General features: G+C 42.2%; 1 protein-coding gene across 2 annotated transcripts; it reads right to left on the bottom strand.

Annotated features, from left to right (window-relative positions):
• On the bottom strand, positions 1 to 25,752 carry SERPINB12 (serpin family B member 12). Of its 2 annotated transcripts, none has more exons than XM_003995238.4 (8): positions 25,596 to 25,752; positions 12,384 to 12,569; positions 9,492 to 9,626; positions 8,587 to 8,727; positions 6,720 to 6,837; positions 4,390 to 4,532; positions 3,264 to 3,431; positions 1 to 2,282 (listed from the first exon to the last, which is right to left on the bottom strand). In XM_003995238.4, the coding sequence occupies exons 2-8, from the start codon at positions 12,549 to 12,551 to the stop codon at positions 1,878 to 1,880; spliced, it is 1,278 nt and encodes a 425-aa protein (XP_003995287.1). In that variant the 5' UTR covers positions 12,552 to 12,569; positions 25,596 to 25,752; the 3' UTR covers positions 1 to 1,877. The 2 variants fall into 2 exon arrangements, with proteins under 2 accessions (XP_003995287.1, XP_019670951.1); XM_019815392.3 differs by lacking the exon at positions 25,596 to 25,752 and adding an exon at positions 20,478 to 20,563.
• Between the last annotated feature and the right edge of the window lie 1,687 nt (positions 25,753 to 27,439).

The raw sequence follows: 27,439 nt of genomic DNA, 5'->3' as shown, positions 1-27,439 counted from the left end.
TGTTGCACATATTTTAACTAATGACAAAGTGCTTTATTTACTAAGAAGAGACATTTTAATCAATCGAAGATTAGTAAAGAATATATTTACTGATTTACAGAAAAGTTTAAGAATCTCACTCTTTCTCATTTTTGTAAATAGTTACATTTTCCCTTTGTGATTAAAATTCTGAGAAACCCCAATACAAATGAGAAGATGAGTTTATCAAGGGAAAGAATAAAAACGTAAGCAATGCCAGACAGTGTCAAACCTTCATGGGGGCCATAGTTATCCAACTCAGTATCCAGCAGTGATACCAGATCAGGCCCAGAGTCATCAAAACATCAACCCCAAAAGGAACCACAGAAGAGACTTTGTATCCGATTATCTGACATAAACTTGGCCCAGGAGACATGCGTTCCGCGGAAAGGACTTGGAGGAGCCACCACACACTGTCTCACATAATCAATGAGGAATTTGTATACCACAGACAACCTTGGGCAATGAAAAGACTGCATGGAGAACATGGAACTAGTTGTTCACAGCACAAAGAAACCATTAATGTAGATGAGAAGTGGGGAGAGGGGGCCCGCATGACAGCAGGCGAAGTTAGCCTGCCTTCCCCTATAAAAACTGTTACAGCCACACTTATCCAACACAGTGGCAACTGGGAAGAGGGAGCCATAGGGCAGGGCAGGGAAACGGAGCTCTAATGACTGTCCAGGTCTTTGAGTTAGGTGTTGTTAGTAGTCATTCCAGAGCATTCTGCTAAGGACAAGAATAAGAATTCACACAGATGTATCAGGGGATTAAGGTCCCGGGTCCTGGACCCTTGAACACTCAGGCATCAGGCTTTCAGTAGACTAGAGCCTGATACAAAGCCAAGGGCCTTCCTGACAAAGGTTTCCACATGCATCATTCCCAAACCCAGGCCTGCTCTCAGGTTGTAACCAGGCATGAGGTCTCCAGGAGGAAACAGGTCTATTTCCAGGTGGCCAGACTACAGAGATAGGGGGACGGGGAGCCCAGCAGTCAGCAGTAAGGGCAGTGCTCCCCTCCCCCACCTTGCATGCTGAGTATTTAGGGTTAACTGCAGAGGAGAATTCTCTGAGGAAGGGGGTGAAGAAGACACAGAGGACAGTGCCTCATGACAATGGCCTAGGAGACTCAATAAGGAAAGCCGGGACTAATTTTTAAATGCACTGAGGTTCTCCTGGGTCAAAGTCAGATTCACAAAACAAACACCATCCTCCTGCACAGAATGAGTGCTGGTCAGGGCAGGCTTATGTCTTGAGCTCCCACTTAAATCCACACCAGGCCCCACTTTCTGCCAGATGAGAAGCACCTCACAGGGCATCTTCCAGGCAGTAGAAGAAGATGGACAAGAAAGAGGCAGGGCATCTTGCCCAGCCACCGGCCATGGTTTTAATAGCCATAGAAATAGAGCTGAGCTTCCAAAACACATTCCACTTAAATATTTCTTCTTGCCACGCATGTTAAAGTGGTTTCTGAGTTTGTCATCTCCTAGAAGTGGTCTAATGATTTGGACTTTCAGAATTCCTTCATAACGAGGTAGGGAACTTAAAGTCTGTACCATCCCCATTATGTTGACCTGCCCGTGACAGAGGGTGAATTATATTCTTGAAAGCTTAGCATGGGGAAAGTTTAGGGAGGGAGCAAGGGCCTTTGATACTAATGCACGTAGTTAAAAGTCAGCTACAGGGTGAAAGAAGGATAAGGACACACACGAGCCAGTGGCTGGAGGAAGGGAGCATGGAGCTGTGATAGGATTCCATCAGCTTTGGATATTAGCAAGAACACAAATGCACACATTTCGCCAGGGGAAGACTATACTGCCATTTTCTTCCAGGTCCCAGGCACTAGACAGCATGCTCCTTTCAAGGAGAGCAGACCCTGCCATAGAAGAGAATGGTTTGGGTTTTGTTGTGTCTGATGAAAAAGAGAAAAGGGTGATTGGCATTAAACGTCACCCAGGATGGCATGGACCTTTCCATGCTGGCAGCACCACTGGCGGCTACTGCCTGGGTGCCATTTTCATCCACCTCCAGAAAGGTTTTATGGACAACTTTTGACAGGTACAAATTGGGACTTGGAGAGATGCCAGTAAGATCAGCCTTCCTTTCCTCGAAGATATCCGTGATGCCCATGCCCTGTAGAATAGAATTCAGATCGTAGCTGTCTTCTAGGGTGAACTGTGGGAAGGAGACGGCTACTGGTTTTTCTGACATATTTTCCGAGCTGCTCCAGGCCATTATTTTTTCATGGGTGATGTTCCTTTCAAGCTACAAGAGGGAGAAGATAATGTTTAGGGTCAGATTATAAGCCTGCAAAGGATGCCCCAATTACTTCAAGGGCTTGAGTCTATTTCAACAGCCAGTAGCAATCTTCGAGGTTCTTTCCTAAGCCTCAAAATACTCCTGTTTCATTTAAATTCCTCCAAGCAAGTCTTTTTCCTCTTTAGAAGTCACAAGACAATTTGAGTTCTTTGTCTTCTGGTGTCGAAGGCCCTTGCTCCCTCCCTAACCTTTCCCCACACTAAGCTTTCTGTCCTCTGGTGTCTGACAGACTGGTGTCTGGGTGCCGAAGCCCAGCAAAGCTCAGTTGACCAAGTTGGGTGCCCAGCCTTGACATTGTGAAGTTCAACCGCCTCTTCTATAAAACAGAAATAATGCCATTAGGCTCTTGCAAGGACTGAACAAGATAATGTATGTAAAGGAATTAACATAGTGCTGGCACACAATAAATTTTGAATAATGGCTATTATTGCAGTCACTCTCCAGGTATTTCTCTCTCACTTTCTCTCTCCCTCTGTCTCCTTCTCTCCCACATGGAACAATATGTAGCCAGGCTTCCCCACCTCACAAGCAATCTATTCTGGTATCAGTATCTCCTCTCTGTCAAGGCACATGCACCCAAAAACAGAGTTCAGCTAAAGGGTTGTTCCGTGAGCCATAGCAAAATAGTCTGAGCAAGAGACCAGAAGTCAGGTAATTCATAGAAAAGGATTCATAGGTCCGGAGAACAATTCATAGGTCCGGAGACTATGAGATTGGAAAGGAAAGTCTTAGCCAACATTTTTGGTATTTGTTCTTTTCTAAACACCAGAGGAAGACCTATCTCCACGAATTCAGATTCTTATATATTCTTTGATATCTCTGAGAGCCAAGGTGCCATCCTTCCTCAGGACAGTAAATGGTAACTTGGGCCGCTCTCCAAAGATCTACAATGAAATATTTCGTAGACACTTGAAAGTGAAGACTTACCTCTTCCAGGCCCTTCAAGTTATCTTCAGAGAAAGCCGGCAGCAGGACAAACATGCTGAGCGCCCCCTTGGTATACCTTATTTCAAGGATCTGTGCCTTCAGCTCCTCTATGAAGCCAATCCTAAATAGGCCCTTTTGATTCATCATCCTCACGGTCTTCTTTTCATTCTGTAGTGGACAAGATGGCAAGTCACAGGACTGCCAGAGTAGCTCACAGACTCACATGGCCCCATCACCCCTGAAAACAGGGCTCCATTACGATGAGAAGGGTCTTCACCAGAGGGTCTGAGCCACACCAGTGATCCAACCTAAACAGTCTTCTGCCCACTGATCAGTCAGCCCTTCCTTTACCAACACTTTTTTCCCCTTGGTTTTAATAGGCTTTTCAGCTGCCAAGCCTACCTGTTGGTAAACTGTCTATCCAGGCATCTACCTACAGTCCAGCCAGTGGAAACAAGCCCCACCAGCTTTCTACCTTCCCTGCCTGCACCACCCAGTCTCTTGGCCTCATCTTGCCCTTTCTGGCCTGCGTGACCCACCCAGTTGGAGCCTTGGTTAAATGATAACCATCTAAATGCTAAGTACAACACTTGTTCCATAGGCTTCCATCAGACAGAAAGGCACCATCCCAAACACCTTGTGGACATGCGGGGTCATCAGTCTACAGATGAGGATGTACAGTGCCTGCTAACAGGTGACAGGCTGGAGTCTGATCCTTCCCTTTACTCCATTCTACAGTCTGGTGGCTTGGAACGTGGGTTTTTGAGACAAATACTCACAGATGTGAATGCTAATGCATGAATTTAGCTAAGTAACCTAACCCTTGCATTCTTCCCCCTCCCCCATTTCTCCTAGAATGAGAAAAATAATAATACCCACTTTCATAATGTCGTTTTTGGGAAACAAATGAAGTAGTGAGTGGAAAATGCTCAGCGCAGTGCTTGGCACCAAGATGTTCAACAACTTCAGGTACTGATTTTTGCTAATAACAAAATATTCTTATTTTATTGTATGCTGCAACACACAGACCTGAAGTTTTCAAGTTGAGAGTACATACTGAAGCCATAATTTCTTAGTGGCGATTATGAGCAGAATATATAGAAAACTGTGTGTTCTAATATCATACCTCATTTAGAGAGAAAGGTGCATCCACTGTGTTTTCACAGTCAAAATATTTTTCCCATTTGGCCTTGAAGTAAACAGCATTCACCAGAACCAGCACAGTTGTGCTGTTAATAGTATCCTTGCTAAAGAGTTCCTTGATTTTACCTTAAAAAAAAAAAAAAAAAAAGGTTCCAGAGAATATCCAGCATATGAATCATGTCAGAAGGATTCACATAGACAGATTATTCTTAATGCCACTTAACATCCCCAAGGATAGAGCATGTCTGATTCAAGAACGAACCCAAGAAAACTACACCATTCATCATCCCAGAGGGGGTGGAGGTGAGGGTGGGAGTTATAGGGAAGGAACTGTCACTCAACCCAAGGAGGGACCCATTCTAAAGCACTGAGTCTGCTTCGATTCACTGAATCATTGTGGTTGGAACTTGCCATCAGCTATCCTATGCCATGATTTACTTTTCAAAGTAGACCCCGCCACCTGATTATATTATAACCTCCTGGAGAAACAGAACTATTGTGGAAACTTCCTGTCTTAAGCACTCATCACAGCAGAGTGTATATGTTTAAATATAAACAAAAATGCATGTAAGTGTGCTAGACCAGGACATAAAACCTATTTGACAGGGGCTTTCGCGTGTGCTGTTTCATTCCATCCAGCGCCAGCCACGAGAAGTGGGTATTGTTATCCCTTCTTACAGAGGAATAAACCACAGCCAGCGAGAGGTGAGGCTACACAACCAAAAATCAGCAAGGTCAGCTGAGATCAGTCCTGGGGACTTCTGGCTCTAGGTTCCTTCCACAGTAGCACAGCCCTGAGGCAGACTGGAACATCCCAGGCTGTCAAGCAATCATCCATTTTCAGTGCCCATCCCTTTCCACCTCCCAAGTACCAAACCATCCGTTATTTGAATGCATGCTGAGTCCTTAAAGATGAGTAGAGCTTTTTACTGCAAGACTTCCACTTAAACCCCGTAATAATAGATTACGTTGACATCACCTACACTTACAATATTCCAGAAGAGTTGGCTAACCAGGAAAAAGTAGATAGTCATGCCTTAATATGAACTTTTTTAGTGAACACACTTTTCTCTTGGCAACTGAGTGGAACCTTGAAGGAATGGGAACTTTTGTGGCATGTGGACCAAGTGAGGGGAAATAATTTTGGAGTTTGGGTGCTTCTCCCAAGAAAAGGCTGGACAGGGGATTTTCACATTAAAAAATTATTCTGGGGGCGCCTGGGTGGCGCAGTCGGTTAAGCGTCCGACTTCAGCCAGGTCACGATCTCGTGGTCCGTGAGTTCGAGCCCCACGTCGGGCTCTGGGCTGATGGCTCAGAGCCTGGAGCCTGTTTCCGATTCTGTGTCTCCCTCTCTCTCTGCCCCTCCCCCGTTCATGCTCTGTCTCTCTCTGTCCCAAAAATAAATAAAAAACGTTGATTTAAAAAAAAAAATAAATAAATAAATAAATAAATAAATAAATAAATATTCTGGGGGCACCTGGGTGGCTCAGTCAGTTAAGCATCTGGCTCTTGATTTTGGCTCAAGTCATGATCTCACGGTTGATTGGGTTTGGGCTTAGTGCTGACAGTGCAAAGTCTGCTTGGGATTCTCTCTCTCTCTCTCTCTCTCTCTCTCTCTCTCTCTCTTTCAAAATAAATAAACTTTAAAAACTTATTCCAGGGGCTTCTGGCTGGCTCAGTCGGTTAAGTGTTAGTCTTCAGCTCAGGTCATGATCTCATGGTTTGTGAGTTCCAGCCCCACCTTGGGCTCTGTGCTGACAGCTCAGAGCCTGGAGCCTGCTTCTGATTCTGTGTCTCCCTCTCTCTCTGCCCTTCCCTCGCTCTCACTCTGTCTCTCTCTCAAAAATAAATAAACATTTAAAAAAATTTTTTTTAAATTTACTCCATTTTACATTGAATCCATAGTTTCACTATTCGTCACTAGCTCTAAACCCCCTTTACCCAGAAAACACCTATGTACTTAGTGAAGCATTGATAAAAATTGAGATTTTATCATTTCCATTTCCCTCTGAATAACTAGATTCTCTTCACAATCTTTCTACTAAACTTTTTTTTTTTTAATGGAAACAGTTAACATCCTGCTGGCATGTGCTTGCCTGAAAAGATTTTACCTTTTATGATGGAGCAAAGAAGCATCAGTAAGTAACATAGCATCGAAGCGTTTGACTCTTTGCACCTGCAAAACGGGCTTTGAACATGGCCCATGTTTGTGAGCATCTGGCCTTGACAGACTAGCCATCTGAGAAACCAGGCTGACTTTTCTCCTTTTAAATGGAAAGGAATACCAGCCATAATGTGTTTGGTCTTTCTTACCTTGGCACTGAGATTCAACCCAAAAGTTAATCTGTTGTCTGGACTTTTCGGTGTCTTTCCGGAAATCAACACTTTCAATGGTTGTGTGGTAAAATTGAATCACGCCATCTAAGTATTCCTGTTAAATTGAAATAAAGGGAAATAGTGCAATGAAATCAGATAACTGTGCTAACAGTTAGGAGTGAGGCAGTCAGGAGAAGCCTAACGAGAGAGATGTGCCCAGTCATTTAAACAGGATGTGTGTCGTCTCTAGCTATTCCCACTCTTAATTAGCCAGTGGCATTTCACTCATTGTGGTGACAATTTAGGGTACAGAGTGCTTGTTCATGAAGCAGTCCACAGTTACAAGGGCACAAGCCTTTCCTACCAGATACCCTTTACCTTGGACATCCCATTTGTGGAGATGTTGCAACATGAATATCAAGTAACTTGAGAGACTTAGCTATATAACATTCCTCTATTTTTAAGAATTAAAACCTTACTTACTAGTTAGAGTTTCTGGGATGATAAAAGCATTTTGGAAATCAGGTGATGCTTACACAACATTGTAAATGTAATCAAGTTTACTGGATTGTATACTTAAAACTGGTTAAGGAACGCCTGAATGGCTCAGTCGGTTAAGCATCTGATTCTTGATTTTGGCTCAGGTCATGATCTCATGGTTGGTGAATTTGAATCCCGCATGGGGCTCTGTGCTGACAGTGCAGAGCATGCTTGAGATTCTCTCTCTCTCTCTCTCTCTCTCTCTCTCTCTCTCTCTCTCTCTCAAAATAAATATTTTTTAAGAATGGTTAAAATAGCAACTTTTATGTTATATTTTACCACAATTTTTTAAAAGTTATAAGGTAATATACCAAACCACTGGTGTGTACATTTTTAATAGGTGGATTATATGATATGTGAATTTATACCTCAATACAGCTAGTTTAAAAGAAAAATCAGTATATAAAATTTCATTTCCACTGTAAGAAAACATACTTATTTTGGCTAAAGTGTGCTCAGCCTGCCCCCTTACGAGGCCAGCCTAGCCAACTGTATCACACATTTGCCTGTGGTCACACCCCTCAAGTTTATTGCTAAGTCTGTGGCTCCTTCCAGTGGTGACAGAGGAAATTGAAGCCAGGGCTCAGAGGCGTGTTGCTCTACATACACACTGCTTAGTCAGGGAGACAAGCCAAGCACCTTTTTGGCTCCAAATGCAGTCTCCTTCTGCTACACCATTTTGCTGATTGGTGCATACAATTATATCGAGGGGTGTCCTGATCGTGGTATGAAAGGTGATTTTAGAGAAGTGTTGGTGGGGGTTGGGGAGGGGCCGGAAGAGGACCTACCAAGTGTATCTACTAGGCATCTTCACGGGGAAAGACAGTCACAAGAAGGAAGGCCATTACCAAAAAGCTCCAAAAGCTATTAGTTACATGACCCTCTTTCCGCCCACCAGCACTGGCCTCATAAACTGCTCAAGTTGAAAACTGGGAGGAGGGCAATGGAAGGTGTGGGAGAGAAAGAGGTGGGCCCCAGACAGCCCACCAGTCCATGGCACATCCTCCTGACAGACAGGACTGTGTTCCAGATGGCAGATGAGTAATCCAGCTACTCACTGATTTTTTTTTTTGGGGGGGGGGGACAGAGAGAGACAGAGCATGAACGGGGGAGGGGCAGAGAGGGAGGGAGACACAGAATCGGAAACAGGCTCCAGGCTCTGAGCCATCAGCCCAGAGCCTGACGCGGGGCTCGAACTCACGGACCGCGAGATCGTGACCTGGCTGAAGTCGGACGCTTAACCGACTGCGCCACCCAGGCGCCCCTGATTTTTTTAATTAGTATGCTATATGATAGTTTTAATCACCAGCCATACCAAACTCACCGGACAGATGGGGAATTCCTGCTCTCCGTAAAGCCTGTTGGCAATGCTTAGGGTGTAATCAACTCTGATCCTGTCTAACTTGGAGAGAAGCTGCCCGAAGTAGCAACTGAGCAGTCCACTCTCATCATTGGAAGACTCAGCCTAACAAAAGAAGAAAAAAATGTGGTTTCGTCAGGGGGATGAAATGCCACTGAGGCACGTCGTCATTTCACTTTGTTACCATGTGGGGGAGCAATCTGAGAGGAAGAGAAGCCAGGAAGTGGTCCCAAGAGATGATCATGGCTCCCACTTGGTATCAAGGTCATCCAGGAACAATACATCTGGGGACTCAGCAGTGCACACTACACTTGAGATCAGTGCACATTACTTTTCTTTATATTCAAAAAGATACAAGAAAGAGACCATCTTCTCTCCACCCTCTTCTTAAACTTTCTAAGGTATGAGGTTGGATAACCTGGAGAATATCTTTCCCACTCCTGCTGTGAGACAACCAGTAAAAGCTTTGCGTGTCAGGAGATTTCAGCATGAAACACAAGAGGCAAAAGTGGAGAAAGAGGGTAAGACTCCCACAGCGGATCCACGCCCCTTACCACCCTTCATCTTCAACCATGCTCCATCCTGGGGACCTGTGGCCTGTACAACTAGGTGCGTAATGGGGTTCTGATCTAATCGTCTTTCTCATGAGCAGAAGATACCAGATCCTACTCTTGAGAAAACTGGCTGATAGCCAACAACATCTGAGATACATAATCAGAAAGGAACTGGAGGTCATATGGGGTTATTGCTGTTGTTGCTGATGATGATGGCCACAACGTAATGTTTGGGAATAAGAAACCATTGCCAAATATAGCACAGCCAGAATGAGTGGTTCAGAAGAAGAGGGGAAGGGGTCTGTGGTGGCTCACCTGCAAAGTCAGAGACCCCCTTGTTTCCTTCTGCCCCTCCAGAGAGCCATCAGCGAGTTCTTCTGGGTTTTTCCTTTTCAGACAGGGATCAGGTTCCTTTGTTTCACTCTGGGAAAACTCATTGAAGTGTAGCACCTGCATGATGGCGATTACGGGGTCTTTCAGACAGTACGAACAGCAGGAAGCCTGAATAGCTTCAGCAACATTTTTACAGTGTCACAGGGACGATGATTACGTGGTCAAACAACAATAGTTTAAAGAATGGTGGATGTTTTACTTGGCTGTGGAAGGAAAGGAAACTGCATGCTATCTCCTGGGTCTGCATTTAAGAATGAAAGTAACCAGGGGCACCCAGGTGGCTCAGTCGGTTAAGTATCCAACTCTCAATTTTGGCTCAGGTCATGATCTCACAGTTCATGAGTTTGAGCCCCATGTCAGGTTCTGAGCTGAGAGCACAGAGCCCTCTTGGGAGAGTCTCTCTCTGCCCTCCCACCTCCTCCCCACCAATCATGCTCTCTGTCTCTCTGTCAAAATAAGCAAAAATTTCAAAAAAAAAAAAAGAGGGGTGCCTGGGTGATTCAGCTGGTTAAGTGTCCAACTCTTGATTTCAGCTCAGGTCATGATCTCAAGGTTCACGGGTTTGAGCCCTACATCAGGCTCTGCTCTGGCAGTGCGGAGCCTGCTTGGGATTCTCTCTCTCTCTCCTTCTCTCTTTGCCCCTCCCCTGATCTTTCTCTCAAAATAAATAAATAAATAAACTTTTAAAAGATTTAAAAAAAATTTTTAAAAAGAATGAATATAACCAAACTAAACGAATTTGGAGGTATCCATGAGACCACGTGTGGCTATTGAGCCAGTCAGACTGTTAGTGTAAAATACACATTGGATTTTTGAAGACTTAGCATGAAAAAAAAAAGTAAAAGATCTCCTCAAGTTTTAATTGATTACATGTTGATAAGATATTTTGGATGCATCGGGTTAAATAAAATCAAATACATTATTAAAATTAGTTGCACCTATTTCTTTTTACTTTCTTAGTATGGCTATTAAAACTTTTTAAATTATATATGGGATTTGAATTATATTTTTGTTAGCACTGATCTAGACCTTCCAACCAATCAAGCAAGTGAGGACAGCAAAAGACAAGTTACCCAGAGCAGTGCAGAAAGGCAGGAGACAAATGCATGCCTTGCCCTGCCCAGGACACTTTTGCTGAGCAGGTGAAACCCAAGGGCCTGGAGAAAGAACATCTGAAACTGAACGTGGAGGGTGCCAACCACACTCTAAAGCTAAGTTTTGCTGATGGCATAATATTCCAAATCAAAGTAAACGCATAAAGCAGGATGAGCTCAGACACATTCTACCTTAATCTAAGAATTCAGCTCCTCCGTATGGGCCTGGGTTCCCATATAACCTCTGTGTTGGATGCTAGATCCAGGGAAGTTATAAGACCCACCTCAGGAGCCTATAGTTTATCTGGGGAGTTGTTCTTGTCACTTTCATTCATTCACTCTACAAATTTATATTGGATGGCTACTATAAGCCAAGTACTGTTCTAGGATAAAGATCTTCACCATCTGGGAGATCATATTCTAGAGGGGGAAGCATATGAAAAGTAATGCACATAGTAATGATTATTGTATGCAGTATGTTAGAAGATGAGAAGTGCCAAGTAGGGGGAAAGTAGCTAAGGTAAGAGGGAATTTTACAGGGTTGGGGGCCAGTCTGCAGCATTAGACTGCTGGTCTAGTCAAGCAAGGTAGGCCTGGTTGAGAAGGTAAACTCTGATCAAAGACTTGAAGGAGAAAGCAAATTATAGATCAGTTATCTGGGGTGGGGGAGTGGGGGGAGGAGAGCCAGCAGGCAAAGGGAATGGAGCAAAAGCCCTAAGACATGAATAGGCACGGCTTACCCAAGGACTCTGAATGACAGTGTGGCTGGAGGAGTGGGGAGGGACAGGATGAGAGAGGAGTCACCTGGTTGTCTGGATTCAGGTACCAGACCTTCATGGGCCACTGTAAGGACTCCAGCTTCTATCATTAGTGAAATCAGAAGTCCGGGTTTTGAGCACATGAGAAACAGGATCTGATTGAGGTTTTCAAGGGATCCTTCTGGCAGCTGGGTTGAGAACAGACCATCGGCAGAAACAAGGAAGCCCATGAGGAAGTTGTATCCATAAGGGATGGTGGTGGTCAGCCCTCAGGGAGACAGTGGGGAGTGCCTGCGTTCTGGTTGTGTATAGAGAGGAAAGCCTGTTGGAATTTGATGACAAGTGAGAGAGAAAGAGAGGAGTCAAGGAGGATGCCATGATCTTTAGCCACCAGATATGTAACTGGGGCTTACTAAATATTTATTTATGGAAAGAAAGAAAATGCGTACATACATTAAAAAATATTGCTAGCAGTGGGTCACTTGGGTGGCTCGTCCCACTCTTGATCTCCGGTTACGATCTCATCGTTTGTGAGTTCGAGCCCCACATTGGGCTCTACGCTGATGGCACAGAGCGTGCTTGGGATTCTGTCTCTCCCTCTCTCTCTATCCCTTCCCGGTTTGTGGTGTCTCTCTCTCTCTCTTCCTCTAAATTTAAAAAAATGTATATTGCTAGCAGTATCGGTATGGATAACTATGGAGAGAAAGTGAGACAGACATGCAGACAGACAGAAACGGAGAAGATGAATAAGAACAGCTATCAGACTGTGGAGGCTGGAGAAGTGTCATACCGGAGGCAGAGGTTTAATTGAGCCTTGAAGAGAACGCAAGGCAGGGTGTAAATGAAAGCTCTGGGGCAGACCAGGCTCCCCACTCAAGCCCCAGGCTCGGGAGCAGCTTGGCTTGCCAAGGAGGAACTAGGGTATGACCCTGGGAGTGGACCTAGAGATGCGGGATCCTCACCTGGTCTATCTGCTGTGCGCTGTCACTTCTGGCTCCCAAGCGGACCATGCCAAGGGCAGCCGAGAGGCTCAGAGGACAGAAGAAGAAGTTTTTATGGTGATCATCTTTGCTTATCTCCTGGAAAAGATCAAAGCCAAATTTGGTGTTTGCTGCAACCAGAGAATCCATCCTGAAATTGACGATAGTCTAAAACCAAAGACAAAACAAAACAGAGAAAGAGAACATCATGATTAGAGGAAAACAAACAGTTCTCATTTTAAATACATGTGATACAGTAATATACAATGATTCAATATGTTATTAAAAGCCAGAAAACTAAGGTCACCGTCATCCTGGTACATAGATATTGATGTCCATAGTGCTATTGATACAGAAAGAAGTCTGTTTTCATTTAGGGGTGCGAATTAGTTTCCTAGAGCTACCATAACAAATTATCACAAACCAGGTGGCTTAAGCAACAGGAATTTATCCTGTCTTCATTCTGGAGACCAGAGGTCCAAAATCAAGGTGTTGGGAGCATCACTTCATTCTGGAGGCTGTCAGGAAAAAGGTTTCCTGCCTGTCTCCCAACTTCTAGTGGTTGCCAGCAACCCTCAGCATTCCTTGGTTTATAGAGGTATCACTTATCTCCGCCTCCAACTTCATACAGTGTTCTTCCCTGTGTCTTCTGTGTGAGTCTAAATGTCCCCTTTCTTGTAAGGACACCAGTCATTGGATGAGGGCCCACACTAACCCAGTATGACCTCATCTTAACTTGATTACATTTGCAAAGACCCTATTTCCCAAGAAGAGTACATTCACAGGTACCAGTGATAAGGACTTAAACCAATCTTTGGGGGACACAATTCTACCCACTTTGTGGTAGAACTTCCTTTATTCAGGTAAGACAAATTTACAGGCAACCGTGTCCTCAAAGTCAAGTTTGCAATCAAGAAAACTTCATTCCACCTCCTTCTCCATAGGCTATTCCCGGTTCTGCTTCAGTCTTCTGCCTGTGCTCTCCCCTCAGCATGCTAGGATTGAGGAATGCCCAGCAAATGGTCATGGGCCATGTCCTTGGTCACCTCACATCCTTCTGACTCACTCCACATGCAGCCTGTAGGACTTGAGGTGCTCCTGTCAGTCATTGATATTGTTCAAGAGATCATTGATCTTGAAAGATGTTGGGAGTTTAGAAATTCTACGCTGAACCACAGGTGATATAGAACCAACATAAGGAAGTGACTCCTTGAGGATAGATTCCTTGCCCCCCACAATAATCTATTCTAGAAGTATCAAGAAAATCTTACATAGGAGCGCCTGGGTGGCTCAGTCGGTTAAGCATCCAACTCCTGATTTCGGATCATACCATGATCTCACAGTTCATGAGACCAAGCCCTACATTGGGCTCTACACTGACAGTGCAGAGCCTGCTTGGGATTCTCTCTCTCCCTCTCTCTCTGCCCCTATCTACTCTGCTCATGCTCTCTCTCCCAAAATAAATTTTTAAAAAACATTGGGGAAAAAAAGAAAATCTTACATAGATCTCACTTTGGACCATCCCTCTCCGATGAAATGTCTTTTCTTTTGTCATTTTGTCTATGGATATTGTGTATTTCCTAGAGGGAAATGTGAACCCTCTTGTTTGTGTTTTTTTATCATCAGACATGTGGCACATAGTAAACATTAAGAAATCGTTACTGCATTGACCAGTGTACATTGGTTCTAGAATCATCCCAGTTTGATATGGGCCTTTTTAGTCTATAAACCTAATTCAAATAGATAACATGAGATACCTTTTTTAGAATATGCTAGATAAGGGCGCGTGGGTGGCTTAGTTGGTTAAGTGCCCGACTTTAGCTCAGGTCATGATCTCACAGTTTGTAGGTTTAAGCCCCATGTTGGGCTCTGTGCTGACAGCTCAGAGCCTGGAACCTGCTTCAGATTCTGTCTCCCTCTCTCTCTGTCCCTCCCCGACTCATGCTCTGTCTCTGTCTCTCAAAAATAAGTAAGATCAATAAAATAAAATAGATAAAATAAAATAAAATATGCCAGACATATGTTTTACATATATTAGCTTTAACCCCACAACTCTCCAGGCTAGATATTGGCAGTCCCTTTATACCAGATGAGTAAAGAATTGAAGAATCGAATCACACACGTTGGCCTAATCTACGTACTGTTTCTGCTGTAGCTTCTATTTCTGCTAAGTTGCCCTCAGTATAGGGTAGGCTGACCAAACACACGCCCACTATACGTTGGTGTTTTTCCCCCTTGTTCAGCTTACAGTCCATTTTTATCCTTACGTTTTTTTTCCTGCCAAATTTGCACATGACGTGTATTTCTCATTCTGTACTGATAAAACTGGGTTCAGTTATGTGTTTTCCAAGAAACCTATGTCCTGAGCATGCCTGGAAATTCAGTAATGCCTCACACCTCAGAAATCTACACATCCAACATATTCACTCTACAACAGTGGCTGGCATTACCCATTTAGGAACAAATTTACTAAGAAAGTGGAGAAATCAGATAAAGTCAAGGTGGTCTGGTTTGAGGGGATTGCACAGGCTTTCGTTAAATCATGAAATTTTGGATAAAAAGTAGTCTGATGTTTTTTAAAACCTCGTTCGTATAACCAAGGTGGATATTTAACTAAAACATTTGGCATCAAAGGAAAAAGCAGTGGATATTCTGGCTCTTTGTTCATTGCTATTAAAGAAGCCTAGAGACACAACACTAAAGGAAAAGAAGAGATTTGGATTAAAAACTGCATTATCCCAATCTGGCTCTTTAAAAAATGTTCCAGCCATTTGCTCAACTTTACCCTGTTTCTTTGTGTGGATGTGCCTCAGGCATCAGAGGGGTGGGATGTTCCTTTCTGGCACGAGATGCATGGAACTGAACAACTGGAGTCTTAACCTGCTGTGAAAAGGACGTGATTGCTCATGCAGGCCAACTCCCTTCTTCTTGAGATGAAAAAACCCGAGGCCCGAAGCGGTGAAGTGATTTGCACCCAGTCACGAAGTTGTCCCGGAGAAAGGCAAGGCTATGACCTCTCCGCGCCCAGGCCTGCTCTCTCCTGGAATATGCGGTGTTTTGTACCCATTTCTAATTCTGCTGCTACCCTTATTCACGCTGGGAGCTGCAGTGCACCCTCAAACTCTCTCTGCCCATTGGTGCATAAAGAACGAGGAGCCCATGCTAAATTTTGTCTCAGGAGTTTCCCGACCTGGCTCCAAATACTATCATGTTCTCCCCCAGCAACAAGTCCCTTTTCTGAGCCTTATCTGCTTCTACCCCATGGACTGGTTCTGAGTTTCCATGAGAGTCTATGGAGCTTTAATTCTGCCCTGCCTTCCAAGGGAGAAGTGAGAATGGTAGTAATAGAAAACCAGCCTGAAAATCGCAGTATATGTTAGATGACTATAGGTGAGCATTTATTATAGGAAAATCTTGCCTGGGGTTATAGAAAACTCTAAAATATAGAAACATAACTTTATTGCTGGAGGGGTTATCAGTGAGAGGATGGGCTAAATGCGTAAGGGGCATTAAGGAAGACACTTGTTGGGATGAGCACTGAGTGTTATACATAGAGATGAATCAGTGGAATCTACTTCTGAAATCATCATTGCACTATATGCTAACTCATCGGGATGTAAATAAATAAATAATAACAACTTTAGGGGCGCCTGGGTGGCTCAGTCAGTTAAGCGTCCGACTTCAGCTCAGGTCATGATCTCACGGTCCGTGAGTTCGAGCCCCGCATCGGGCTCTGTGCTGACAGCTCAGAGCCTGGAGCCTGCTTCAGATTCTGTGTCTCCCTCTCTCTCTGACCCTCCCCCGTTCATGCTCTGTCTCTCTCTGTCTCAAAAATAAATAAACATTAAAAAAATTTAAAAAAAATAATAACAACTTTATTAAAATGGCATCTGGTAATTACCTTTGGAGTGCTGTTGTCGTTTTGCTTGTTTTTAAATCAGAAACTGGCCAAATTTGACAGTGACCTAATTGCTCTTTAAACATTTATCAAGTTCTCCCATTGGGGGGCAGTGATGACACATCAAAGGATGAAATGAATGTGACCCAATCTCTGCCTCTGAGAAATCCACCCTCTGATAGAGCACGTACTACATTAGAAGCAGCTCCAGTGGGGATATAAGAGCATAGATAGGAGAATACGGTGTTAATTCACAAAATGAAATGGAAAAAGCAAAAGAGTATTATGTAGGAAAAAAATTTCAAACAGCCCTCATCAAGACTTATTTGAATATTATCCTAATAATATTCAAACAGCCAATTTAAAAATATAATACTGTTCACATTTTTAAGTCCACTTAACACTGTTTTTATTCACTAGAGATAAGCTTTGGTGGGCAGTAAAAGTCATGTCATGTTGTCACAACAAAAGATAAAGTAAAATAAAAAGAACTCTAAGGTCAGTTTTCTTGTCCTTACCAAAAACCCCTTTACATCAGTACTAATCTGAAAACAGTAGGACTAAACCAGTCTCCAAATCCGCTGGATTTACAAGTGGGACCAACTTACCAATAAATGGACAGTAGAGATCTAATCATCATCATACTAAAATGTAACCATAACAGATATTTTCCAGAGATGCAAAATCATTTTCAGATTTAAAAAACTGTGTGCACAAATACATTCATAGAAACACTTCTGTCACAGCCCAAACTCAGAAGCAAACCAAATGTCCATCATCAGTAAGATAAACAGCTTGCGGGTTACACGTCCTACAACGGCATACGCACACCCATGGGTCTGAGTGAACTCTAGTCACCCCATAGTAACATGGATCTCACAATACAATGTTGAGTGAAAGAAGCTGTACAGGAAGGGTCCATAATAATACGGTTATATATGACTTTTCTATATATTGATGTATGTATATATATTTATACATAAATTATATATATATTTAAAGTTTAATTCTACTTAAAAAAATTTTTAATGTTTATTTATTTTTAAAGGAGACAGACACAGAGCATGAGCTCTGAGAGGGAGACAGAATCTGAAGCAGGCTCCAGGCTCTGAGCTGTCAGCACAGAGTCCGACTTGGGACTCTGAACTCACGAACTGTGAGATCATGGCCTGAGCTGAAGTCGGACGCTTAACCGACTGAGCCACCCGGGCGCCCCTCTATAGTGTAATTATTTTAAAATGTACTGCAGATGTATTACTAAGCATGGCAGCAAATTTTCAGACACTGCAACTTTGTGTTTAACACAAGAACCAGGATGCTATTGAAAATTGAAGACTAACTTCTGACAATGAAATGTAGTCTCCAGATGCAATTAGGATGTTCCCTAAGCATTAACAGGAGGTTCTTTACATCCGCTCTGGAAAACATCTACCACACAAAGAAGTTAGTTCAGCTAAGTCTAAGCCCAAAGGCTGATTGCTGATGTAAGCTGCTTCTTAATACTCCAAAACTTGAAAAACTTGTACATAATTTACTTCAGTCATCATTATTTCCAAACAGAGTTGAAATAATCTTTAAAATAATAAGGCCCTTCAAAAATCTATTCAGCTCAGGGAATTAATACTATCCCACCTGTGATGACTTTATAATGATAGCTACCATTTAATTCGCCTACAATATGCATGGCATTTCACAAACGTCTCTAATTCTCAACAACCCTGTAAGCTGGAAATTGTCTTCATTTTAAATCCAATCATTAAGTGACACAGCTGGTCTACAAATCTGGCCGTTCGGTCCAACATCAAAGCCACCGTCTTTCTTCCTACACCACGCGCTGCCGTTGGCGCAGATAATCCTGTGCTCCGCAGGACCATGGCTCGACTAACCCACCACATAGTTTCATGACAGGAAGATGTTCTTCTAATAAATAAGAAAATAATAATGTAAAATAAGGATAATAAAATAATTAAACACGTATTATTGGTCTCATTGGTGTCTCTGACCAGTGGCCACCACTGGGCATCCATCAGCACTGCTCTGACCAACCTCTCTGCCAAGGAACATCTTGAGCTCCAGTGCGTCCTTCCAAGACTCCTCTAATCTGCTGAGAGATCGCTTCTCTACACGGAACAATTACTTAAAAATCTCCCACACGTTGCATTAAAACCCATGCAATTGTGTCATAGAAATAGATGGGAACTTCGTGATTGCAAACAACTTTATTCCAAATTAGACCTGACTTAGGTCATTTCGTACTTACTGTCCCCAGTATCACCTCCTACCATATCGCCATAACTTTAAAGGCAGGGGCTAATTGGCAATTTTTATTCAGGAGAAAAAGGAAAAACTAACTTTGATATCAATAAGAATATCGCCATATTTTTGCCTACAGTTCTTTCCAAATAAGTGATTCATTATTTAACCTCTAATGAAGCAAAAGCACTTGGGTTCTCAAATTCAAGGTTATCGTGCAGAGGGAAGAAAATCCGGCATCATTAATGACATTCTGCAGTCTCAACAATAAATTTGAATTTTTCTCTCACACTATTGACAAATCAATTGTCTTTATTTTCCTCGTGCTTTCTAATCTTGCAATTATAGCAGAGGTATAAAGATATTAAACACACGACATTCATATTTCTGTTTCCCTTATCATGCTGTGAGGTGAATTATTTTTTTATATTTCTGTCTTTGCTTCCAAAGCATAATTCTCTTCCAGGCAGGTTCCATGTTTTATATTCATCTTTGTGGGGTTTTTTTTCAACGTTTTTTGTTTTTGTTTTTGTTTTTGTTTTATTTATTTTTGGGACAGAGAGAGACAGAGCATGAACGGGGGAGGGGCAGAGAGAGAGGGAGACACAGAATCGGAAACAGGCTCCAGGCTCTGAGCCATCAGCCCAGAGCCCGACGCGGGGCTCGAACCCACCGAACGCGGGATCGTGACCTGGCTGAAGTCGGACGCTTAACCGACTGCGCCACCCAGGCGCCCCTTATATTCATCTTTGTACCCCATCAGTAAAGAATATAAATCGTGGCACAATAAGAGCACTTAATAAGCTTTAATGGATTTATTTGCTAACATCTGCCCCTTTTTCATTGCAAATAATTCGAATGTTTGAAATATTAGATGATAATTCTGTATTTCATATTCACTCTGCATACATTCTGCAGGCACCGGTAATCAATACAGATGTTACATAGCAGAATCAACTTTTCATTAACTTTCTACTGTTTTAGGAATAGTTCACTTGTGAAAATTGGTTTCCTTTACAGTGAAAATATAAAAGTTTAGACAAGATAGGTTTTCCAACACCCCCAAAAAAATCTTGGGGGAAATTGTTCTTTACTATATAGTAGGGAGAAAAAATTATATCCCCAGAATATTTCATGTCTTGAGATATTCATAATGTCCACAAAACTATTAATAACCCAAGAATGAAATTCCAACTTTACACAGGTAGATGGTCTACTGCTAGAATAAATACTCAGATCTGGTTACAGCTAACTAAATGACAAACAATATGGAAAAACAAAGAAATAGTTGTGAAAGATGCAATCAAAAGCATTTCCAGGGGCGTCTGGAAATGGTGGCTCAGTCAGTTAAGCATCTGACTTCGGCTCAGGTCATGATCTCACGGTCCGTGGGTTCGAGCTCCACATTCTCACCGTCCGTGGGTTCAAGCTCCACATCGGGCTCTATGCTGACAGTTCAGAGCCTGGAGCCTGCTTCAGATTCTGTGTCTCCCTCTCTCTCTGCCCCTCCCCTGCTCACGCTCTGTCTCTCTCTCTCTCTCAAAAATAAACATTTTTTTAAAAAAAGCATTTCCAATTTATGGTGCAAAAGAGAAATGCAAGCTCATATTATTTAAAACATAGACAATCTGACAATCTATTCCTGGTGAAGGTAGTAGTTTTAGAAAAGCTACTGAGGATGAGACCAGTGCTAAAGTTGAATGGGCTAATAGATATGAGCCGCCAATCCAAAAATCTGCTTAAAATTCAGATATTTAATGGTGACAAATAAAAAAATCCTACTTGTGATGTTTAAAAATAGATATTCTAAATATTGCATCATTTTCTATTACAGAAATAACAAAAAGATAAAATACAATCTGCCAAGTATGTAAAGATTTTAAAACTATCCAAACATCCACATTTTAAGAAAATCAAGCAGGTACATCAGACAGCTGACCGGGTGCAGGGGGACCGAAGAAGATGAACGGAAGAACAGATAGTTGCTAATACCTCCTAGCAAGTATTGCCACATTTACAAGAAATTCAACACATGATAAAACCAACTGCTCTTTTTTTAAAAGACATTGGCTTAATAATAAAAATGGCACATCCTTTGGCTTCAGCCAAATCTCTTTTGGCTTTCTGTAATTTGAAATAATTTTCCAGTGCAATATGCATTGTTAAAAACGATATTAGGCAATGCTCGCAGTTAGCTTCTTGCCTTCAGAGTTGCTGCTAACAGCTGGCTGGGTAAGTTTCAATCCACACCCCGTCAGGAATGGAAATATGTGAACTTTGCCCCTCCCACAAGGGCACTTTTCCAAGAGCCATTTGGGAATCCAGGGTAAAATTGTCATTGATTGATGAAAGAGAACAAAAAAGAGAAGTGTGTGGTATATGTATTTTCAAACAAATTTAAACCTTCTATGCTTTCCACTAAAATATTTAACTTACTATGCTTATTTTTTTAATGTGTATTGATTTATATTGAGAAAGAGAGAGAGAGGGAGAGAGAGCAGGGAAGGGGCAAAGAGAGAGGGAGAGACAGAATCCTAAGCGGGCTGCACGCTGTCAGCACAGAGCCTGACGTGAGACGCAGGGCTTGACTCAGGGCTTGAACCCACGAACCATGAGATCATGACCCCAGCTGAAACCAAGAGTCAGACATTTAACTGACTGAGCCATTCAGGCTCCCCTTAACTTACTGTGTTTGTATTTTCTATGCTTTTTCCAGTTGGGTCTCTTTTGAGATGCCTCATTTGACCTACACCTTTCAACCCAAATTCCTATACTAGAGAGAGAAGTAGAGAACTATTATACTTCATATAACCATTATCTTGGACATTCTCTTATACTCCCATTTCTATATTTTTCTAACCTTTTTTTGACTGCAAAATGTATGTTAAGCTATTCTCAATGTTCTTTTTTTTTTTTTTCCCTGCAGCAGCCATGGGGTGGAAATGGGGGTTACTATTTAATTTATCAACTAGAATAGCTGAATACCAATCAGAGGATGGAAATTATCAAGATCTACTGATAGACCAGGTGGGGGTGCTTTCCAGAAGAAAACTACTTTGCTAGGAAGCTAAGAACTGATCAACTGTGTGCCAGTATCTCCAGAAAGTCCGTCCAATTTCATCTCCACACCCTGTGATCTGCTCATCTCTTTATCTTATTTATTTCCTCAAGGAATTTTAGAGCCCCAGACACTCACTCTCTTCCTTTCCCTTCCTCCCTCCCTTTCTTCTTCCTCCCTTCCTTCCTTCTTCCCTCTTTTCTGTCCATCCTTCCTTCCCTCTTTTTTCCTTCCCTCTTCCCTTCCTTTGCCCCCTTCTTTCCTTTTTCCCTTTTTTTCTTATCAGCCTTCTAATAAAGTTTTCATGGGGCGAATATATTCCAGCACTAAAAAAAACAAAGTTTCAAACTGAGTCAGATAGCTTCTGATGTTGCTTTTAGTTCTAACATTCTGCAGTCCTGATTTGTTTGTGGCTATAAACATGGGGGTCGGTGAATCGGGAACAAAGGTTGTAACTAGGGAAGAGTTAGGAAGAGTGAAAACTGTGGAACTGACAAGATTTAGGGACAGAACGAGGACTTCTCTCTGGCCTGGTTCCCTTTTTGACAGCTTCGTCTTCCTTTCCTAACATCTTGACAGACAATAATATTTCGGAGCTCCAGCCCCACAAATATGATTATATGAGACCGAGAAATTCAAAAGAAAACTTTTTTAAAGTAGGGATATTACCATTATGGAGAACATAAGCTGCTTATAGATAACGTACGTACATCTATATGGAGAATATAAGCTGCTTATGCAGCTAGTGGTAGTGTATAAATGCAGTAAGTACAAGCCAGTTTTATAAGGCAAGATATTGACCAATGGAAATCCGTAACTGATCATCGAGAGGGCCTCTCAATTATCAATAGTGAATGTAGAAAGCAAATGTGTGGTTAATTCTCTTCCCTTCCTTTTTTCATTTGAAAAAAAATGCTTGTGGGTTTTTTCTCTAAACTTTTCCACAAAATTCTAAAAACCATCATTTTTCAGTTGAATTTTGTCATTGATTATGACTTACAAGAGGCTGGAAAATTTTAACGTGTAATCAATTAATACTCCATTCCAGCTGATCAGTACTTCACACGGCTGCTGTCAGCATCATCTTTCAAAAAAGATACTATTTACATTAAATCCAGGGTGTGGATTTCTGGTTGTCACATTTGTTGTCGTTGGCGCTGATATTCGCATCGCTTTGGGCTTCTGGGTGCCTGAGCAGATTCAAAGCTTGTTTGAATATCTTTCATCTAGGATGGCATCTGTTTATCCTCTCAAATAATCACCTGTTTATCTTCCGATACAATGCAACAAAGGTCTGACTACAGATGACTGTACCCTACAAGCCTAAAAATTTGGTGTGGTGTGATGGTTCAATCAGTAATGATGAAATCTGCCACTAAATGTAGCTAAATATTCAGGTACAGTAATAAATTGCTCAGGAGCATGTGAGAATCCGTTGAGCACCTACAATGTGCTAAGCATCGTGTGCGATTTTGCATACGTAATAATCTCATGTGAGTGAAAGAAGTCAGTCTCTCTAATGTCAGTGACTTAAAGTGTCAGCAAATTACACTAGAGTTTGAAGGAATGTTGGAGGTCGCTAACCCGACACTGCCAGGCAAGCTGGCAAGGCTTTCTGTGTCAACAGGCTGTGAGAACACAGTTTCATCAAGGGCAGAGTCGGACGGCTCCTCCTAGGTATGTTACAACGCATCATGAGTTATGAACCAATCTTTTAACTCGTTAGTAACTAGTCATTTTCTGCCCAGATTAAAAATTCAGGAATGCCAGAACGATTCACCGAAGTCTTTGCCAGCTGGTGATGCAACACAATATGATTAAAATTCTCCGGTGCCATAAAGGCAGTCTTTTTGAAAGATTGTCAAGAGTCTCTTTTTCTTCTAATTTTACATCACATCACCGAGGAAACAAAATGTGTCTGGGGAAAATATCAGCATAGAGGCCTTTGAATCTGATGAAAAATGGATCTTTTACATAAAGTAAACTGCTGACCTCACATGCATCGTTTTATCCTCCAAACTTAAAAGCCTGGGTAACAGCATATAAAATCAAATACACACACACACACACACACACACACACACACACACACACACACACCACTAAAACAACAAAAAGCAACAATAATAAAGATGAAAACACACCAAGCTTGTTTTAGCACTTGCAGTTACTCTTAAGATATCAATCACCCTTTCCAGAAAAGCCCTCAGTTCTCCTAGATCCCAAGCCGAGGGCTCCAGGCTTGGCATCAGTACCACTCCCTGCCCCAATGGGACAGAGACACAGGGACCGCAGAGGGTCAAAGCTACGAGATGGCGAAGAATACAACACGGAACCAGCAGCACATTTGCGATCGGAGGGTGCAGATCCCACTCTGAATCTTACTAGCCTGACATCTGGAGCAAATACCTCTTGAACTTCAATTTTCTCACCTATTCAAAAAATAGGAATAACAATGCGGCCTTCCTTGCCCTAATATGTTACACAATATGTTAGTATTACTAGTATAATTACATAGAATTAGTACTGCATAAATGTTTTTTTACTTCTTAACAAAATCCGTATGACATCTATCTATTTCTTCCGTAATTGTAAACCAGCGTTTCAACATCCTGATCAAGGTTCACAGACTACAGGCTTTGGGTTAAATCCAGCCCACTGTCTCTTTTTAATAAGTAAATTTTTAGAAACACACAGCCGTGCCCGTCCATTTACTACTGTCTGTGGCGGCTTTCCAGCTCTAATGGCAGAGCTGAAGACTTGTAAAGAGACCATATGGCCTGCAAAATCAAAAATATTTATTATCTGGTCTTTACTAAGAAGTTTGCCAGTCCTTGCTTTAAATGATAAAGCACCATAATTTTTAACACCTATGAAATTTTTATAGCCTTAGCTATATAACTTCTCTTTACATAGAACAAACGTTATAATACACTGATAAGAAATACAGTTTCTTAAATTAAAAATATGCATTTGGGGGCGCCTGGGTGGCGCAGTCGGTTAAGCGTCCGACTTCAGCCAGGTCACGATCTCGCGGTCCGTGAGTTCGAGCCCCGCATCGGGCTCTGGGCTGATGGCTCAGAGCCTGGAGCCTGTTTCCGATTCTGTGTCTCCCTCTCTCTCTGCCCCTCCCCCGTTCATGCTCTGTCTCTCTCTGTCCCCAAAATAAATAAACGTTGAAAAAAAAAATATATGCATTTGGGGGGGGTGGTGCCTGGCTGGCTCAGTTGGTTAAATGTCTGACTTCGGCTCAGAACTCACATTCGTGAGTTCGAGCCCCGTGTCAGGCTCTGTGCTGACAGCTCAGGACCTGGAGCCCGCTTTGGATTCTGTATCTCCCCCTCTCTCTGCCCCTCCCCCAACCTCTCTCTCTCTCTCTCTTTCTCTGTCTCTCTCTCTCTCTCTCTCTCTCTCAAAAATAAATAAGCATTTACAATGTTTTTTCAGTATGTATTTGGATTTGACCTCAACCCCAGACAAAACTCTAGATCCCTTGAATACTGCAGTAAAAGAATAGCCCAGACATCCATTCAGTAAATAACTATTTCTGAGTACCTACTATGTGTCAGGCACTCGCTGTCCGGTGAGCAAGAACGTGATTGCCCCTGCACTCATGACAGCTAGTGCAGGAGGAACTTACATCCCGGACTGTCTTACCTGCATCTAGATGTCATAAACATTTACAGGGGACCTAATATGTCACAGGCCCTTCCGCATCCATTACCTCACTCAGTTCTTCCAATAAGTCAAGGAGGAAGACATTGTTTTCCTAATAGACAAATGAGGAAAGCTAGGACTCAGACACATTAAGTTGCTCGCAGTCGTGAAAGTAGAAAGTAGCAGGAGAATGTGATGATAAAGTAACACCTCCCTTTCCCCCCAATGCCAGGAATAAAGATCTTCAAACATCTAGCTTCAGCGCTGCGAGCACTGGCCTCAGAGACACCTGCACCACCAACTGCTTGCCCGCCTCCCCAGGACATACCTGGAAGCTGGTGAGAACTGTCCCCAGCGAAGGTTTGTGCTCTGATGAAGTCAATTCAGTTATCACACAGAGGAGGGAGCAGCCGAGGCTTACCGCCTATGAAAACTGGTAAGGACAGGTGTTGAGCAAGTAATTCTATGCGCTTTTTAATTATGACCATGAATCACAATGGTTAGCCTATAAGACAGAGTGGGGGGAAAGACACACGTTTATGGTCATTAACTCAATGAATTTTAAATTAAAGTAATTACCTCTAAGTCTGTTATCGCTCTTTTAGAATAGAACATTCCACTGGCACAGCCTCTCTTTGTAAGTCCTCTCACAGCCTGCTATTTTCAGGAAACCAGAGGTTACAGAGGAAGCCTTTAGAAAGCGCTGCTAGAAAGGCTTGGATTTCTCTCTCCGTTCCTTATTCTCCCCAAACAACTTAGATACCTTTCAGCACTCTGAAACTCCATGAGTTCATAGTTTGTAAATGGAACACACAAAACCCAAAGGGAATGCTTTTCACAGTGTGTCCCAACCCACTCCCAGCAAATGGATTGAGGGCGACAGAGCTCTACTGTCTGAGCTAAGTATGAAGAGAAGTAATGTGTCGCTGACAGAGGAGAATCGGGTATTGAAAGCTACGTTCTCTGTGTGTCTGTTACCTACCCTGTCACGTTACAATCCAGAGCTATCTAGGACGACTCACCGAGCATCCTTACCAACTACTACTTTTTCTTCTCACACCTCAGACAAAACTTAAATGAACAAATTTCCCCTGTTGCCTGTCTGTATCTCTGTCTTCCTTAGCTCCTCATTCCTTCTCCCCTAGGCTCACCCGACCTATTTCCCCATTGGTTCTTCTCTTTGTCTCTGAGTAAGGCTATTCCAAGGAATTATTTCACCTGCAAAACTTACCAGATAGTACCTTTCATCATCAAAAAACATTGGGTCTTTTTCAAAATATGGTTCATATTTTGTTAAGGAAAATAACACATCCTTGGAGGAATTTTGAGCTATTTAGAGGCTGTTCAATTCATTTTGCAGTTTACAGCAAAGCTCTAGCATTGAATTTCCTTAGAAAGACCCTTCCTCTCTATGTAATTTGAGGACAGTATACTCGATGTTCCATGAAAACCCACCCCTGAGTCATGACTCAGTGAGAATCATAATTTGTGGAGCAATTGCTATCTGTATTTATACCAAAAATGAAGATTTCACCTCATTACCAAAGAAAACCCTGCAGTCCTGTGGAATGTTAAAGTTGTGAACTCCTAACCTATAAACCAAGAATCAGACAATCTATGAAGTTGACTGGCTACAAATATGAAATTGGGTTCCCATAAGTCATATTTAACCCACAGAATAATACGGTCACTGGGAATATAACTGTAAAAGCGATAAAAGCTTTGAATTAGAAAGATGGCCAGAAATTTGGGATAGGAGATTACAAATGAATTTTAAATAATACATGTTATTTGAGAAAATTGAGGATATTTAATAATGTAAATAAAAAATAAAGATAGTGATAAGCCCATCAAATCACAATTTTCTTTTTTTCTATACATTCTGTTTTTACATAGTTGAGTTCTCACTACATTGTAGTTGTATGTCCTGCTTTTTTTTTCATTTAATACTTCACCCTAATTATGTCTCCATATTTTGAAATTCTGTTCATAAGAATTACTTTTAATGACTATGTGAATGTGCCATCAATTACTCATCCATTCTTTTATTAATTCAACATTTAGGTGGTTTCCAACTGACATAAATAGTACTACTAAAAATATTTGGTTTTAGTCTGCCTATCTGAATCTCAGATGGTCTCCTTAGCATAAATATCTAAGGACTGAATTAAT

This window comes from Felis catus, chromosome D3 (genome assembly GCF_018350175.1).
Source record: "Felis catus isolate Fca126 chromosome D3, F.catus_Fca126_mat1.0, whole genome shotgun sequence".
Classification (NCBI taxonomy): domain Eukaryota; kingdom Metazoa; phylum Chordata; class Mammalia; order Carnivora; family Felidae; genus Felis; species Felis catus.
Note: the sequence above shows the minus strand (reverse complement) of the source record. Positions and strands in the feature narration are given on the sequence as shown.

Coding starts and splice junctions, on each gene's coding strand:
- SERPINB12 (XM_003995238.4), bottom strand. CDS start 12,551: ATGGATTCTCTGGTTGCAGCAAACACCAAATTTGGCTTTGATCTTTTC. Junction 6,838..8,586: donor AGGAATTCCCCATCTGTCCG/GTGAGTTTGGTA, acceptor TCAATTTAACAG/GAATACTTAGATGGCGTGAT. Junction 2,283..3,263: donor ACTTGAAGGGCCTGGAAGAG/GTAAGTCTTCAC, acceptor TCCCTCTTGTAG/CTTGAAAGGAACATCACCCA.